This window comes from Carcharhinus amblyrhynchos, chromosome 19, assembly GCF_965287045.1.
Source record: "Carcharhinus amblyrhynchos chromosome 19, sCarAmb.v2.hapA, whole genome shotgun sequence".
NCBI lineage: Eukaryota > Metazoa > Chordata > Chondrichthyes > Carcharhiniformes > Carcharhinidae > Carcharhinus > Carcharhinus amblyrhynchos.
Window position 1 is genome coordinate 13,058,655 of NC_137342.1, and position 16,374 is coordinate 13,075,028.

General features: G+C 43.4%; 1 protein-coding gene across 1 annotated transcript in view; it reads left to right on the plus strand.

Moving 5' to 3' along the window:
* Nucleotides 1–16,374, plus strand: part of vwf (von Willebrand factor) — a 136,497-nt gene that overhangs the window by 32,973 nt on the left and 87,150 nt on the right. The window contains exons 15-19 of the mRNA XM_080207269.1: nt 3,653–3,868; nt 6,393–6,633; nt 7,353–7,447; nt 12,560–12,720; nt 12,996–13,099. Of these exons, the coding sequence (XP_080063395.1) occupies nt 3,653–3,868; nt 6,393–6,633; nt 7,353–7,447; nt 12,560–12,720; nt 12,996–13,099 (817 nt within the window). The remainder of the gene's footprint in view (nt 1–3,652; nt 3,869–6,392; nt 6,634–7,352; nt 7,448–12,559; nt 12,721–12,995; nt 13,100–16,374) is intronic.

Consider the following 16,374-nt stretch of genomic DNA (forward strand, 5'->3'; position numbering starts at 1 on the left):
TGGCAAGAAGAATTGGGGTGTGTCAGTGGAGGGTGCGAGTTTAATCCTAGTCCAACTCAAATTTCCAAACTTAATCACGCTGTCAGAGACTGGGCAGTGGCTATGACACTTTGGCAAGTGGGGCAGACTGATTGAATTACAAACGATGAAGGGTTAAAATTTATTTATTAGTCACAACTAAGGCTTACATTAATACAGCAATGAAGTTATTGTGAAATTCCCTGAGTCGCCACACTCTGGCACCTGTTCAGGTTAATGCCCCTAACTAACATGTCTTTCAGAGTGTGGGAGGAAACCCGAGGAACCCCACACAGACACGGGGAGAACGTGTGAACTCCACACCGACAGTGACCTGAGCTGGGAATCGAACCCAGGCCCCCGGCACTGTGAGGTAGCAGTGCTAACCACTGTGCCACCGTGCTGCCCATTAAGGCAATTCTGAAAATCTCACAATTCATTGGCCATAATATAGGCAAATTAAAACACTAAAATGAGTTTAATATTTGAGAAAATCTGTTAAAGCTGCTCAGTCACGTCACCTTGCCGATGTCAGGGTTAATGAAAAATACAAGTGAATTCCGAATCAGTAAGGAACTACACATAACTGGAGCACAGGTTGGGGAATGTTATACTGCCTTATAGCTCTGTCTTTGTGCATTTGCTTTCGGTGGGGTAGGTATGAGTATTCAGATACAGCGGTCATTTCAGGCATTGATATCACTTTACTGTTCGACTTCCTGATATTAAATAGTATTCACAAAATCTATGATCCAAGTGATGTGTTGCAGCATGACCAATTGGATGATAGAACAAGCTCAAGCAACTGAATGGCCTCCTCCTGTTGCAATGTTCCTATGTAACACTGTGATGCATGTCTCTCAGGGCTGCTGCATGAAGGTAGCCCCAGATATATTGGGGTAAATCTTTGTCTGCATGGGTGATAATAGAACCTAACTGAAATCAATGGAATGATAATCCTACCAGTTCTGTAATGAGTCAATGATCTGCTCTGCCAGATTGCTGTCCATTGGGCTGAACTTGCTGCTGGGCCTAGCCAAAAATGCTATTAACATGTCCAGACAGCAGGAAACCGAGGGGGTCATCTAACCCGACTGTCTGCCCCTCTACTGCAGCTATACTCACGGCATCATCGAGATCTCCTGTGCTCATTGAGCGCCACGGGGACTGGGGTGTATTATTGACCTCCTTAATCACATTTTGATTTAATATTTCAAGTTTCCTTTCCGCTTTGTTTTTTGTTTTGGGTGGTTCACTCCATCTTGGGGGCTGACCTTCTTGCTCTGCCCCTGAGTTTGTTTGTTTTAGTGCAGTTCATTTACCCAAAAGAAAGTTGGGGCAAAGACAAAAAGGTTACCCCCCGTCATTTTCTCAGTAACACGCTCACTTTGTCATATAGGGAGCCGGCATCTATTATTTGTCTGTCAAATGATATGGAACTAAATGGCAAAAAAACCCAACAACTGCAATGATTACAAAACAGAAGCATGGTTGATGTTAGTAACACAAGCTATAACCTGCATGGCTAAACTGCAAAACCTTTTTGCATCCTCAGCCACTCAAGCTATCCTACAGCGTCTACATTAGCCATGATCACGGTCTTTTAACCACTTCGTGCTGGGCGAAACATTTGTGCTATTTATTACCCAAAATGGAGGGGAGAGTAGGTGGCAGAGTGTTTTCATTTCTGGGATTTTGATTCAAATCTGACCCAGACACTCTTCCTTCAATGTAAATTCTCTTTATGAAATGAATTTGTGCAGTCCCGAGTTTGTTCTCATTGGGCACAGCTTGACAGTAAGCGAACTACAATTGTTCAGCACTGTCAGGGATTCTGGTGAAGGTGATGGAAATTTCAGACTGGAGTGTAGTTTGAGCTGAGTGAAGGGACTGTTGCTGGGTGGTTGGCATTGTTGTAGCTGGCTTGAGCATGCCTGACACTGAGTGACAAGCTCGACCAATTCCCACACTGGCAGGTGAAACTAGAACTAGGGGACATAGCCTCAAAATGAGGAGGAGCAGATTCAGGACTGAGTTGAGGAAAAACTTCTTCACGCAAAAGGTTGTGAATCTGTGGAATTCCCTGCCCAGTGAAGCAGTTGAGGCCACCTCATTGAATGTTTTTAAGGCAAAGATTGATAAATTTTTGAACAGTAAAGGAATTAAGGGTTATGGTGAGCAGGCAGGTAAGTGGAGCTGAGTCCATGAAAAGATCAGCCATATTTACTGAGTGGTGCAGCAGGCTCGAAGGGCCAGATAGATACTCCCGTTCCGAGTTCTTACATTCTTATGTTTGTCTTTGAAGGGTACAAGTCCTACACCTCAAATTTTTAAGCACACAACTGATGGGGAATGAACATTAGAAAGGATAAATAAACCAATTGTTTCTTTACTCTTCATATTTCCTGTGATTTAGGTATTTTCTTAGTATTGAGTCATAAATAACTCCAATTGTATTTTGTCCTTACGGATATTCAAAGAAGGCTTTGACCAAACAACTCATAAATCAACACAAAACTTGTTAGTAAGTCTTACAATGACTGCATAAACTTTAGCTTCCTGCATGCTTCATGGATTCTTTCTCATTCCATAGGCCATGGGAATTATCACAGGCGGGATCGGAAATTTGACGGACCAGGAAAAGGTCCATTGACTTCCCTCAGAAGTTTCCAGTCCCGTGGTAGGCAGGACCGGGAAAGAAGAATATCTGTGGCCTTTAGCCATTGAATTCTTCCTCGGTACATTGAGAAGGAAAATATGTGGTGGAGTAATGTCACGATGTGTGACATTAGTTAATACACTAAGTCCCCAATCTTAAAACAAGGCCGTGAACGTGTTTTAGTGTAATGAAGGCAAAAAGTTCTGGCTAATTAATGCTCCCTGAGGTCTCATACTCACTTTGCTGAAATTAGGAAAGGAATATTCTCACTTGTGCCTTTGATCCTTCTATGTTGTTAAAGGTGATATATAAACACATGTTGTTTTGGGGCTATGCAACACCCATTAGACACTGATTAAACTTGCTCCAAATAAAGTAAAGAATCCAGTCATCTCTTGTGTTATGAAAGCAGTGGTAACCAGGATGTTCCAAGATGGCATCAGATTTATTGTTGTGTACATTCTAATATTAAATAAAAGTTGAAAAATTCCAGTCTATCCTTTGATAGATTTCAAACACTGAACACTTTGATTGATATGTGTGCATTAGTCAGAAATGCTTCCAGATTGCAACTATATGTGACGTTTTCTCTAAGAATGTATGGTCTTCAGAGAAAACCCCGAGGTCCCGAGCACAACATTCATTTCATTGTTGAAGTAATTTTTTTTCCTTTTGTCTCTTTTTTTATATTTGTATCTCATCTCATCTCTACCATCTACTTTCTCCTCCATTTATGATGGGGCTATTTTTAAGCTAACGCCACAGATAGGAAACTGATGAGATCAGGTACACAATGGGCTTTACGCATTGTCCGATGTATAGAGCGAAATGTGACAGTGGGGAGGATGCACCCAACCTTATCCTGCCAGTTTCCTATTTGGAGTTAGGTTAGAATTGGCCCCAATTTTTGAATTGTTGTTTTAGAGATGAGCTTTATGGAGAATCGTCACCACAGGTGTGATATTTGTGTTTCAGCAACGTATGCTGAGGAGGTTTGCTCTGTACTCCTGCTAAATGAGTTTGAGCCTTGCCACCATGAGGTGAATCCTACGCCATTTCTCAAGATCTGTCGTTATGATGTGTGCGCCTGCTCCAATGGCAATGATTGCCTGTGTTCTGCTGTGGCCAGTTATGCTGCAATGTGTGCCAAGAAAGGGGTTCTTATTAACTGGAGGTCCCCAAACTTCTGTGGTAAGTGATTTTTGTTCTTGCTTTTACTTGATTTTTTAAGGTAAAATGTAACAACTCCAGGAGTTGGCTGTAAAGGAATGGTGCTTTATTGCACAAATTGAAGTGAAGCAAAACCACCAGCCTGTGTGAACACAAACAGGTCCCAACTGGGACAATACAACAATGAACCCACTCAGGGGCCTGCTTTATACAGGGCTCAGTACACAAACTCCACTTGGTAAGGTAATTACCGATCACCAGGCAGCTCATATTCTATGAATCCTATAGGAAGGTCAATCAGTGATTCCCCATACAAGTCCTGAGGATTGTCATATGTTAACTCACTATTGAGTGGAGTATTGAATGAGCATTGCATTGTCACAAACCCTGTTCGCTTTCCATTCAGGTGAAGATTACAAAGTCCTGTGGAGAAGAATGGCACAGTGGTTGGCACTGTTGCCTCACAACGCCAGGGACCCAGGTTCAATTCCCGCCTTGGGTCACTGTCTGTGTGGAGTCTGCACATTCTCCCCACGTCTGTGTAGGTAGTCATGATGTGGAGATGCCGACATTGGACTAGGGTAAACACAGTAAGAAGCCTCACAACACCAGCTTAAAGTCCAACCAGTTTATTTGATAGTAAACCCACAAGCTATTGGGGTTTGCCCCTTGAGACAAGAACTCTCCACTCAGCTGACGAAGGGGCAAACCCTGAAAGCTTGTGGGTTTACTTTCAAATAAAGTGGTTGGACTTTAACCTGGTGTTGTGAGACTTTTTACTGGGTTTCCTCCCACAGTCCAAAGATGTGCGGGTTAGATTGATTAGCCATGCTAAATTGACAATGGTATTGGGGGATCAGTAGGGTAAATGTGTGGAGTTCCAGGAATACGGCCTGTGTGGGATAGTGAATTAACATGTGATAATCGCTACAGACCCAATGGGCCGAATGTCCTCCGTCTGTACTGTAGGGATTCTATAAGAGTGAATTTTGCAGTTGTCCTGGTCAAAATTCCTCCCCTACTCAACACCAACAAAATCAAAATTAAAACAAAACGTAAATGTTTGAAATGCTCAGTGGTGGAGAGAGAGAAACATTTCAGCCAAGGACAGTTCATCGATGTCGGTGATTGCGAATATGGGGCTGGATTTTATGAGAGGAATGAGGGTGGGGGGTGGTTTTTTTGACCATTGTTCCTAGAAGGAAAGTCAGCTGACAGCTGATATACCTAGACGGAGCCCACCCTGAGGCCATAATGCACTTCTAGACAAACGCTGACTGGGAGAAAGTCCCAAGCTCAAGAGCTCCAGCCAGTCAGATTGATTGGCAGTGCCAGAGCTCAGTGGAAGACACTACCGTGCCTGCAAGGAGGAGCAGGAAGAACAGTAATGGCTGCCGGAGACAGGCAAGTCTTGGAATTTTGAGATGGGGAGGGATCTGAGAAGTTAGAGATGGGTCTGGAGGCTGGGTTCAGGGCTTGAGGGAAGTGGGGGTATCCCCTGACGCGCATGTTGCACACACACACACACACACACACACACACATGAGCGTCTTTGCTTTTTCACCTAGTCAGATGGAGGTTAAAATGTCCTGTGGAGAAGAGGGAATTTTGCAGGGGTCCTGATCAAAGTGATCCCCCCCCCCCCACCACTCAACACCATTTATCCTCAAAAAATGGCCTGCCCGCACCAAATGTTATGATATAAGTAGCATCATATCGGCTGACTTGGCAGCAAGCTTGATTGAGCTATAATTTTTGAATTTGAATATGGTGGGCAGGTTGCCAGTTTTAGCATCCACCTCCCCCCCAACTGTATTATGGGGCACAGCTTAGGGGTCAGTGGGAAGGTGGTGGGTTGGGCAGCCCCCACATTTTATGTGCCCTCTCCACACACCGACGTGGGGCATGATATCCAGCCCATGAACTCTATGAACTCCATGAACTCTGCGAGAAATGGTAGCACAGTGGTCAGCACTGCTGCTTCACAGTTCCAGAGACCTGGGTTCGATTCCTTGTGTGGAGTTTGCACATTCTCCTCATGTCTGCGTGCGTTTTCTCTGGGTGCTCCGGTTGCCCCTCACAGTCCAAAGATGTGCGGGTTAGGTTGATTGGCCATGCCAAAAATTGCCCTTAGTGTCCTGAGATGTGTAGGTTAGAGGGATTAGTGGGTAAATATATAGGGATATGGGAGTAGGGTGTGGGTGGGGTTTGGTCAGTGCAGACTTGATGGGCCAAATGGCCTCTTTCTATACTCTAGGGATTCTATTCTATGATTCTACTTCTCTTTCTCCAGATGCTTCCTGACTTGCTGAGTATTTCCAGGATCTTATGTTTTTATTTCAGCAGTATTTCGCCGTCTGAAACAAACAAACTGACCTTTCAAATCATTGATATATGTGGGTTCATGTTGAATGTGATTTTGGATACTGCATTTGCTTAATGAACAACAATGACTGTGATTCAATAATTGATGGGAAATATTTTGTGGTAGGCAAGGTGAATAGATTCGTCTGTCTTCATCTTTATTAAAACTTTACTTTGACAGAAATGACTTGTCCCGAAGGTCAGATTTATAAACAGTGTGGCACTCCTTGTAACCAGACCTGCAGATCACTCTCTAACCCAGACACAGATTGCACTGAGTTTTGTCTCGAAGGATGCTACTGCCCGCCCAATCAGTATGCCAATGAAGATGGACAATGTGTGCCCAGATCAGAATGCTCCTGCTACTTTAATGATGAAATCTACAAACCACATGAGGACATAACATTTGATTTCACCATGTGGTAAGCTAAATGGAATAGTTAGCTGTCCAACGATTTTAAAATATTCATAATGATAGCAATATTTACTGCAAGTTGAAACATAATTCTATTGCAGTTGTATTTGGCAAAAGGAGGAGATGCCAGCATTGGACTGGGGCAGGCACAGAAGGAAGTCTCACAACACCAGATTAAAGTCCAACAGGTTTATTTAGTAGCACGAGCTTTTGCAGAGCTTTAACCTGTGAATACCGCTTTCTCCACTCGCATTGTCTGTACCTGTAAAGCATTGATTACCTGCAAAGACTCGCATTCCAACCATTCTTCGCATTCCAATCTGTGGTTATCTTGCAATTGTGTCTTTGCCCATATGTGCTGTGTTTGTGAACTAACCTCCACTTGCCTGATGAAGGAGCAGTGCTCCGAAAGCTTGTGATTCCAAGTAAACCTGTTGGACTTTAACCTGGTGTTGTGAGACTGCATATTGTACTTGATATGCATATTATGATAGTTCAAGTGTACAGCTGGATGGACACAGCACAAGGTCCTAATGGTGATAATGAGAGTGACTATTGGGATGGACGGAGAGGCAATGATATCCAACATGACACTTGGAAGGCTTGAATGACTTTAGCTTTGGCCTTCATTGACAGTTTTGTGGGAATACACTGCCAAACCATACTGATAACTGTGCTGGATGTTGTCTCCTATCCAAATTTCAAATGACCTGTATTCTTTTATAGCTACTGTGAAAACGGTGTGATGCATTGCAGTGCAAGCGAATTAGTCCATCGTTATGCACCGAGTGTTTTCTTGGACACAGAAGAGAATATCAGAGGTGAGAATGCATTGGGTGGAAGGAATGGGGATGAGGGCATGTGGGGGTGGTGCAGTACAGGGGTAGTTGGGAGGGAGTGGGAAGGAGTTACAGTCCAGAACCCAAAAAGTTGGTTTCCCTTATTGGTACAGAGTTTTAGTTTTTGTGATTGGTCGGTTGCCTGGCATGCGTGGCAACCCATCAGCATGTTTAATCATCCCCAAACCAAATTACTAAGAAATCCATTCATGTATGGCTTTGGCCACACAATAACAAGTCGTGTACCATAGGGAGGCTGGGACCTCGACTGCAAACAAATCTTATCAAAGATGGATGAAAGGACCAAAGGCACTGTTGCTAAATTTGTTGATAATACAAAGATAGGCAGGAAAGTAATTGGCTAAGTGAATGGGCAAAGGTCTGGCAAATACAGTATAATCTGGGAAAATATGCAAGTGTCCATTTTGGCAGGAAGAATAAAGAAGAGTATTAGGTAAATGGTGAGAGACGCTCTGGGTGTCCTAATGCATGAATCGCAAAAGCAACCAGGGGTGTACAATAAACACTGGCCAACCAGCGATGCCCACGTCCCATGAGTGAATTTAAAAAAATGAACCCTGCTCTACACCACCACGGGCTACACCACCATGGGCAGCACGTTAGCACTGCTGCTTCACAGCTCCAGGGACCTGGGTTCGATTCCCAGCTCGGGTCACTGTCTGTGTGGTGTTTGCACATTCTCCTTGTGTCTGCATGGGTTTCCTCTGGGTGCTCGGGTTTCCTCTGGGTGCTCAGGTTTCCTCCCACAGTCCAAAGATGTGCAGGTTAGGTTGATTGGCCATGCTAAAATTGCCTTTTGTGTCCTGAGATGCGTAGGTTAGAGGGATTAGTGAGTAAATATGTAGGGATATTAGGGTAGTTCCTGGGTGGGATTGTGGTTGGTGCAGACTCAATGGGCTGAATGGCCTCTCTCTGTACTGTAGGGATTCGATTCGATTCCATTCCATGACTCTCTGAACCTAAGGTAATGTTTCTTCTGACTGTCCCAGGGAGCTACATCTGGTTTTGTAACTATGTCTCAGTGGCAGAACCCTCAACCCCCACACCCTTTGACTAGATAAACCATCCCGCCATCCCCCACCCCACCCCACTGGTAACTTCTCCTGAAATCTCAGAGATAAATGAACACAAAATTTAACAGCTATTTAGATCATTTCAGTTGTAGCAATCAATTATGAGATAGTTTAAAATGACCTCATGGGAGGGCCAACTCAGGCACTTTGGCATAAAGTCGTAAGCAAGTTTTGCTTGAGACCTGGAAAATTTGATAGCTTTCATGTGGAATTGATTCTGCTAGTTAAACACTGGTAGATATTTTGGGACCGCAGGTATTGTGAAAATAAGAGATCAGCAGGAAATTGCACTGAGCTGGCAAGAAGTTAGTAATACAGAATAGAGTGTCAATTTCCAATCTCTGTGTTTCAATCATACTCGTGCTGACACAATGTGGATAATGCAGCATCCTGTTCATTAAGTCATGAATGTGTGTTCTGCCTGAAGGCAGGTTCCTACCTCATTCCCTATTGATATTTCATCCTGAGTTGTTTCATACAGTGCAACAGAGGACCTTCAACCCATTGAGTCGCACCAACACTCAAGACCTCCCCTCTAATAACATTTAACAGCGCTTTGGCCCACGGCCATGAATGTTATGCCATGTCAAGTGCTCATCCAGGTAGTTTTTAAAGGATGTGAGGCAACCCATCTCTACCACCCTCCCAGGCAACACATTCCAGGCCATCACCACCCTCTGGGTAATAAAAGGTTTTTCCTCACGTTGCCCCCTAAACCTCCTGCATCTCACTTTGAACCTATGTCCCCTCATGACTGACCCTTTGACTAAGGGGAACAGTTGTTCCCTATCCACTCCATCCATGCCCCTCATAATCTTGTACAGCCACCCTTGGCGGGTTGGTGGTTTGTCAGTGCGGCCCATCTTCAAGAGCAGGATGAGGAGACAGGACCAAGGCCTCAAGCATAACAGAAATTAAGCCTGTGAAATACACATTAGCCACTTTGCCCACTGAGCTAACTGGGCCCCTAGCCTCCTGTGATGCCACTCAGATGCACACCGAGTAATTTACAATGCAGAACATAGGGATTCGGGAAACTGAACAGGAGAGGGAGAGAAAAGTGTTTGGAAAGTAAAAGCAAAGAGAAGGATTAGGAGAATCTGGATGGCAGATGAAGCAGAAGGAGGCACTGGGGGAGAGAGTTAGAGAGTTTGATTGAGTGGCTGATGGAATAGGCCCCAGTGGTGGAGAAAGAACGTGGAGAGCTGTAACCAGACTGGCATTAGAACATTAGTGGGAGTGTGAAGACAGTTTCAGATGGAGCATGTTATGATCTTGCTAGAGACCAATGACATGTTTATTTTTAAAATCTGGAAACTCAGTTATTTACTAAGAGAATGAAACAATGAGTTTGATTGTTTAAATCAAAATAATTTTAATATCCAAAAATAAAGAACAGGAATACTAATAACTACATTCTGTCTTGTGCATCCATAATGTGATCAAACCCTTTGAAAATATATCAGCCTATAAATCCTTCCAAACACTGCAATGGCTAGTGGGTGGGAAGAGTGGGAGAGACTACTGGTCAACCATGCTTGATGTGGAATGGAGCCTGTCGTGCTATAAGTCTCTGGCAAAATTGTGACCACTCCTGGGAATTACTCGCTATGGAAATAGACGAAATTTTAGTTGCACCACTAGGTGCAGGAAGAGAATAAAAGAAGACATTCTATTTTAAATAATCAGTTAATTATGTAATAGACATAATAAAAGTACAGTTGCTTATAAATTAAACCAAACTCTTCACGCATTAGACTTAAATAATAAACTCATTCAGATGTTTAGCAAAAGTGGAAAAGTAACTGCTTGGTCTCAGTATTACTTTGAAGATGTGTATGAATGCTGAGATTTCTTTGGTCTTCTGCTTACTTCTGGCAAGGTTTTCCCTTTAAATCCCCTCCAACGTTTGCAAAATCTCTTTTCAAAACCTCTCTAGCATCTTAAAAAATCTCTAGCATCTTAAGCATAAACATCTTTGGTCAGAGTTCTTTTGTCCCTAATATTATCTAACTCTAGAGTTCAGCATCTGAACTCTCTCTCTCTTCTATATTGGCTAACTCATATGTAAACATAGTGTTGGAGTCCCTCACTTAGCAAGAGTTTAAAGTCTTTTAGCCAACACACAAAATTTCAAATAAACTGTTTGAGACATGTTTTTTTTCTCGTGTGTAGCCAGCTTGTTCTCAAATCTAAATCTAAACCTAAACTGCAAGACCACAGGATCACACACTATAATTAACCTGCTTTGACCCTCTTTGTTTTATTTTTATTTTTGTCTCACAGGGAACCTGGTCACATGATAATTTACTGGAAGTAAAGGGCATTACCAAAGACCACATTCTAGAGAAACGTGGTTCTTAATGGGACAATCACCCCAACATAATATATTGGCTTTTTTTCTCCAAAGGCACATGGACCATTACAAGAACCCTAAAATCAATTTGTTGAGCACAGAGAGATGGAGATAGGAGTAAAGCACACTGGCCTTGGTTATATACTATTCAGAACTCTGGATAAGCTGTAGACAGGTGGTGGATTTAGCCAACAAGGGCAATTTGGGAGTGGTGGAAAGGTGGATTGGACTTCTACAGAAGAGAGGGGGCAATAGCGGCAGAGGTAAATATTATTTGGAGGTGAGCAAAGTGGTCCTGGTGAACTCAACAAAGGCTGTAATGACCAATTCGCAATTCCAGTAATTCTGGGATTAGTCCAGATGTGGTAGCTGGGGAAATTGACTAAATCAAAGCAAGTGCTATTTGGAGGTGGCAGAAGTCTAAAAGGTTAGCTTCAGATTTTGCTGACGTTTAGCTGGAGGGAGTATTGCCCCTTCCTTGTCTTAATGCTGGAGAAGCAAAAAGTGTGGTGGCAGCCTTGGTATTGTTGGAGCAGGACAAGAGGCAGACAATCATGAGTTCTGCATGGGGAAACTGACGCTGATAACCTTGTCAGGAGATAGCAGATGAATGATAAAGTGGGGGAGACTGAGAACTCGGGTGTGTCGGAGATGACAGCGAATTTAGATTGATTTTTGTCTGCCCCTATGTTTTATTCAGTCAAATTGTGCAGGTGCTTCATCATATGCAGTCGCTACAAAGAACGATGAGGTCTATATAAGAGTTTTCCAAACAATACCATATGTTTTTGTATTATATACTCTGTGATCTCGGGGTGTCTGTGGTGGAGAATAGAATGCATTCATGCCTTTGTCAACTTGTATCAATATCAAACATTCCTAGTCAATGCATAGTAAGCTTCAATAATACATTTTAGCTGCAGTCAGAGGAAAACATTTCCTCCCATTCTATGAGACTACTCGTTCCTTACATTACAAAAATACCTACTTTCAAAAAGTAATAGATTTTCTGTAAGTTTTTTTTATGTTCTCAAGTCATGAAAGACACAATAAATGTTATAAAATGCTATCCAAAGATAGCAAAAATATCCAAAGTCACAGTTAGCTTGATTGACCCTATTGTCAGGGAGATTAGCAGGATAAATGAGGGTTATGGGAATAGGGCCTGGGTGGGACTGTGGTCAGTATATATTCAATGGGCCAAATGGCCTCCTCCTGTACTGTAGGGATTCTATGATTCTATTTAAATATATTGAGGCCTAGGATGAAGGCGCCAGCCAGTGAACATCCCGAGCAATCTAATGGGCAATCAGTGCTAACATTGCCAGAAGTCCAATGAACAAATACAAATTTTAGTGTCAATTCTTTGCAATTTTCAGTAAATCACATGAGGCTTTTCAAACCAAGGTTTCTGAGATGAATTGGCAATGTATTACCTAACCACGCATGCCCTCAATCCCTAGTAACGCTCCTACAAAAAATAAATTTCATACCCTAAATAATAACCCGTCATGATTTTTCATCCATAACAATCCACACAGCAGAAATTCTGTCCAATTTGTCTTAATGAAATGACAGATATTATCCCAGGTTCATTACTAAATGCACCCAACTGATACTGAACGCCAAACTCCTTTCTTTCAGCCAAACGGGAGATAAGTTGCAGCCCACCAATGAGAAGATTTATTTGCCCAGAAGGTGCTCCTGCAGCACAAGGCATTGAATGCATGCAGACGTGTCAGAATTATGACTTGGACTGCGTGAGCTCAAAGTGCACATCAGGGTGTATGTGTCCTCCTGGGAAGGTGAGAACTCGGAACTTATAATGAAATATGGCACTGTCTCCTGTTAAGCAAGCAATATTAAACAGAAACCAACTTCACAAAGTAAATCCAAAATAAAGGTTTGGTTTAATAAAGGAACCTTGTTACACAGCCGCTTGGCTCTGAGTCTCAAGTGCTTCTCCCAATCCCCATCTGCTTCCTATTTTTACAGGGTCAGCTGATTACCACAGCATGTAGCCATTGCTTACATTGTAACATGTTGACCTCTTAATATATACTTGTGGTCTGTGCTTTAGGTACAACAAGCGAACACATGCATTTCTCCAGAAATGTGTCCATGTCTACACAATGGCAAGGAATATGCCCCTGGAGAATCTATCAAGCTGGACTGCAATATCTGGTAATGTCATTTCACTAATTAAACATTAAAACAAATCATTTGGAACTAGCCAAAATTCATAGTAAATTTAGTATCAGAAAACAAGTTGGATGCAAAACTTTGTTGTGCATATTTATATTACTGTTTAATGTTTATTTATTCATGTCACAAGTAGGTTTATATTCAGACTGTAATGAAATTACTGTGAAAATCCCCTGGTTGCCACACTCCGGCACCTGTTCGGGTACATTGAGGGAGAATTTAGCATGGCCAATGCACCTAATCAGCAAGTCTTTCAGACTGTGGGAGGAAACTGGAGCAGCCGGAGGAAACCCATGTGGACACAGAGAGCAAGTGCAGACTCCACACAGCTGGGAATCGAACCTGGGTCCCTGATTCTGTGAGGCAGCAATGCTCATCACTGTGCCACAATGCCGCCCCAATTGCCCCTTAATGTCCAAACGATTTGTGGCTGAGGTGGATTGGCCACGGTAAATACACAAGGTTATGGGGATAGGGCAAAGGGGAGGGCCTGGGTGGAATGTTCATTTGGAGAGTTGGTGCAGACTCAATGGGCCAAATGGCCTCTTTCTGCTATGAAGGGATTCTAGGATTCTAACACCTCAGAAGGGTCTTGGTCTTATATTATCCTATTGGAAGCATTCTTGGGTTAATGTTGGATGATAAATCTTAGCCTTGATGGCCAGTAGGAACATTGACACACACATTAGGAACAGGTGTATCTCTATGTCCCCTGGTCTAGTCTCTTAACCAGATATATGGAGGATCTAAATGCACTCAGGATTTAGATTAGATTTCCCAGGAAAGTAAGGGAAGTTTGGCAGCTTCTCATATCCCACAGAGAAATCTAAAATTAAATGTAATTGCTTACCCTAATAGGCCTCTCCTTACCAACGACCCATTTCCCAACAGGCCTGACCTGTTGAGCGATCCATCATTGCTTCTCCACTCAGATCTCCAAGTAATAATATAGTCGGGTCCCAATTACATCATTGGGACCCAATTTTCTAATTTAAAGAAAGCCCATGCTGCTTCCCAGCTAGTGTCATACTCACCTACTCAGGTTAACATTGGGACACAGCTGGAAGCTTCAGGTTAACATTGGGACACAGCTGGAAGCTGCAGGTTAACATTGGGACACAGCTGGAAGCTTCAGGTTAACATTGGGACACGGCTGGACGCCTCAAGTTCTGTGAAGGTCTATGACTACCTTCATTTTAACTGTTTTTGTTCCTGCTTCCTCCCTTGAGAACTGAGTTAAAATTAAGGCCTTACTTTCAGTGCTCCTCCTGGTGTGTACAGCTCTCCACACCCAGAGCATGCATTCAGAAGTGCAAGGTTATTAAGTTGGACAATATTCGAATTGAGGGGAATCACAAATGCACACATGTAGAATGTTCTATTTCTTTGTAGGAAAATATGCAGCATTACTACACAGAAACAATATGACAGAGAACTAATGTAAACAGTAGTGAAGGAGAAGGCGTGCCTCTATCTCATGCACATCGGCTGTCATCGTGTTTTGTAAATCAATGAGGCCCCTTTGTGACATTTCAGGGGTTTGTTCTGAGATTTCCACCCCATTGCATTACAATGGCGAAGTGTTCAGACCAGGTACTGAACTTTATTGAGCAAGTTGGCACAAATGCAACGTACAAACAAGAGGCAGCAGTAAAGTAGCATGTTGTTTCGTTAGCTACTTAGTCAACCTCAAAATGACAATAAATAGACACATCTATATTTTGCGTCATCATCGTGACTGAACTGGTCACGTTCATGCAATTATTGAGCAAACCTCACTGAAAGGTCAACCCCATCAAAGGAGTCATCGGTTGGATTAATTCCTGTCTCCACAGAGCATGCTCACAGCACCACTCACTTCCCTGACACCAGTTGCTTTCTGTTATTTAATCTGTGCTGTAAGCACATGTTTCAATGTGTATTACCTCTCACTGCCTGAGAAGCCACTGGCTGCTTTTACTTGTCTGTGACCAGACTTTTGTTGTCAAATAGCAATGTCTCATATCCTATCAGGACATGAACCTGGGAATCACTTTTGGGTGTCTGTCAGAACACAAACATTTCATAAACTTGTTTTCAAATCTTGGGCGTGATTTTACTGGCCTGCTGCGCTGGCTGATGAGCCTGGTGAGCCGGAAGGATAGGTGTGAGACCAAAAATCCAGAATGGCTTCACACCCGGGAAGGGCACAAACTCTATTAGCATAGCATTGACTCCATTTACATACCATCAATAAGTCCGCATTGGCGTCATTCAGTGTCTTTAAGACAGAGATAGATATATTCTTGAGGGGATCAGGGGTTACGCGGAAAAGGCAGGAGAATGGGGATGAGAAAAATATCAGCTATGATTGAATAGTGGAGCAGACTTGATGGGCCAAGTGGCCTCATTTTGCTCCTCTGTCTTATGTTTATGGCTGCTTCCATCGTCCCAGATGCTTCACCCCTTGACCAGTGAGACATCACACCAGCGAAAATCACCACTGCTCTGCAATAGCACAGACTAGGCACCATGGCTGTGCCAGAGGGATTGGAGGCCGTTGAAAATCCATGGTGGTCAGGGGCATGGCCAGGCAGTGCCCATCTGGCAGAACCCACTTGACACCCCAGCAGAGCCCACTTGGCACATTGGCAGTGTCCAGTGAGGCACCATAAGTGTGCTGAGACAATGCCAAGGGGGTGGGGCCTAGGTGGGTGTGTGGCCTGAGTATGACTGGGGGGTGTATGCACAACAGGGGAGGGAGGGAGCTCTACAACACGTACATGAGTGGGCCATGGAAGGGGTTGTGGGGGGAGCATGTGGGGGGTCCACCAAGGGATTCATGCTGGCGACCCATTTTGGTATGGAAGGGTAGCAACGTCGCCAATGATGCAGGGAGCGGGGGGATGTTGGTGAGTCGGGAGAAGGTCTCCTGGTTCAGCAGCCGATCAGAGTGGCCTGTGCAATAGCACCCAAGCATCCTGAAGCCAGCTTCACCGACATACTTAAGCTCCTTGTCTGCCTCCCACTGGCACAGAGCTCCCAGCTGTCAGCAAAACTGACAAGAAAGTTGGAAGGTTGTAGTGCAGGGTTTACCCAATAGACCAGCATGGAACATTCCTGTTATCACACTGCTTTTTTTTTTGGGAGGATCCTGCCTATGTCTCTGCCATTTCAGTGGAGACATTGACCTACATTTTCATAAATGAATTAATACTGTAATGATACAATAATGCCAGACATCCACACTGAGTGTGGTATCAATCCAGTAGAGA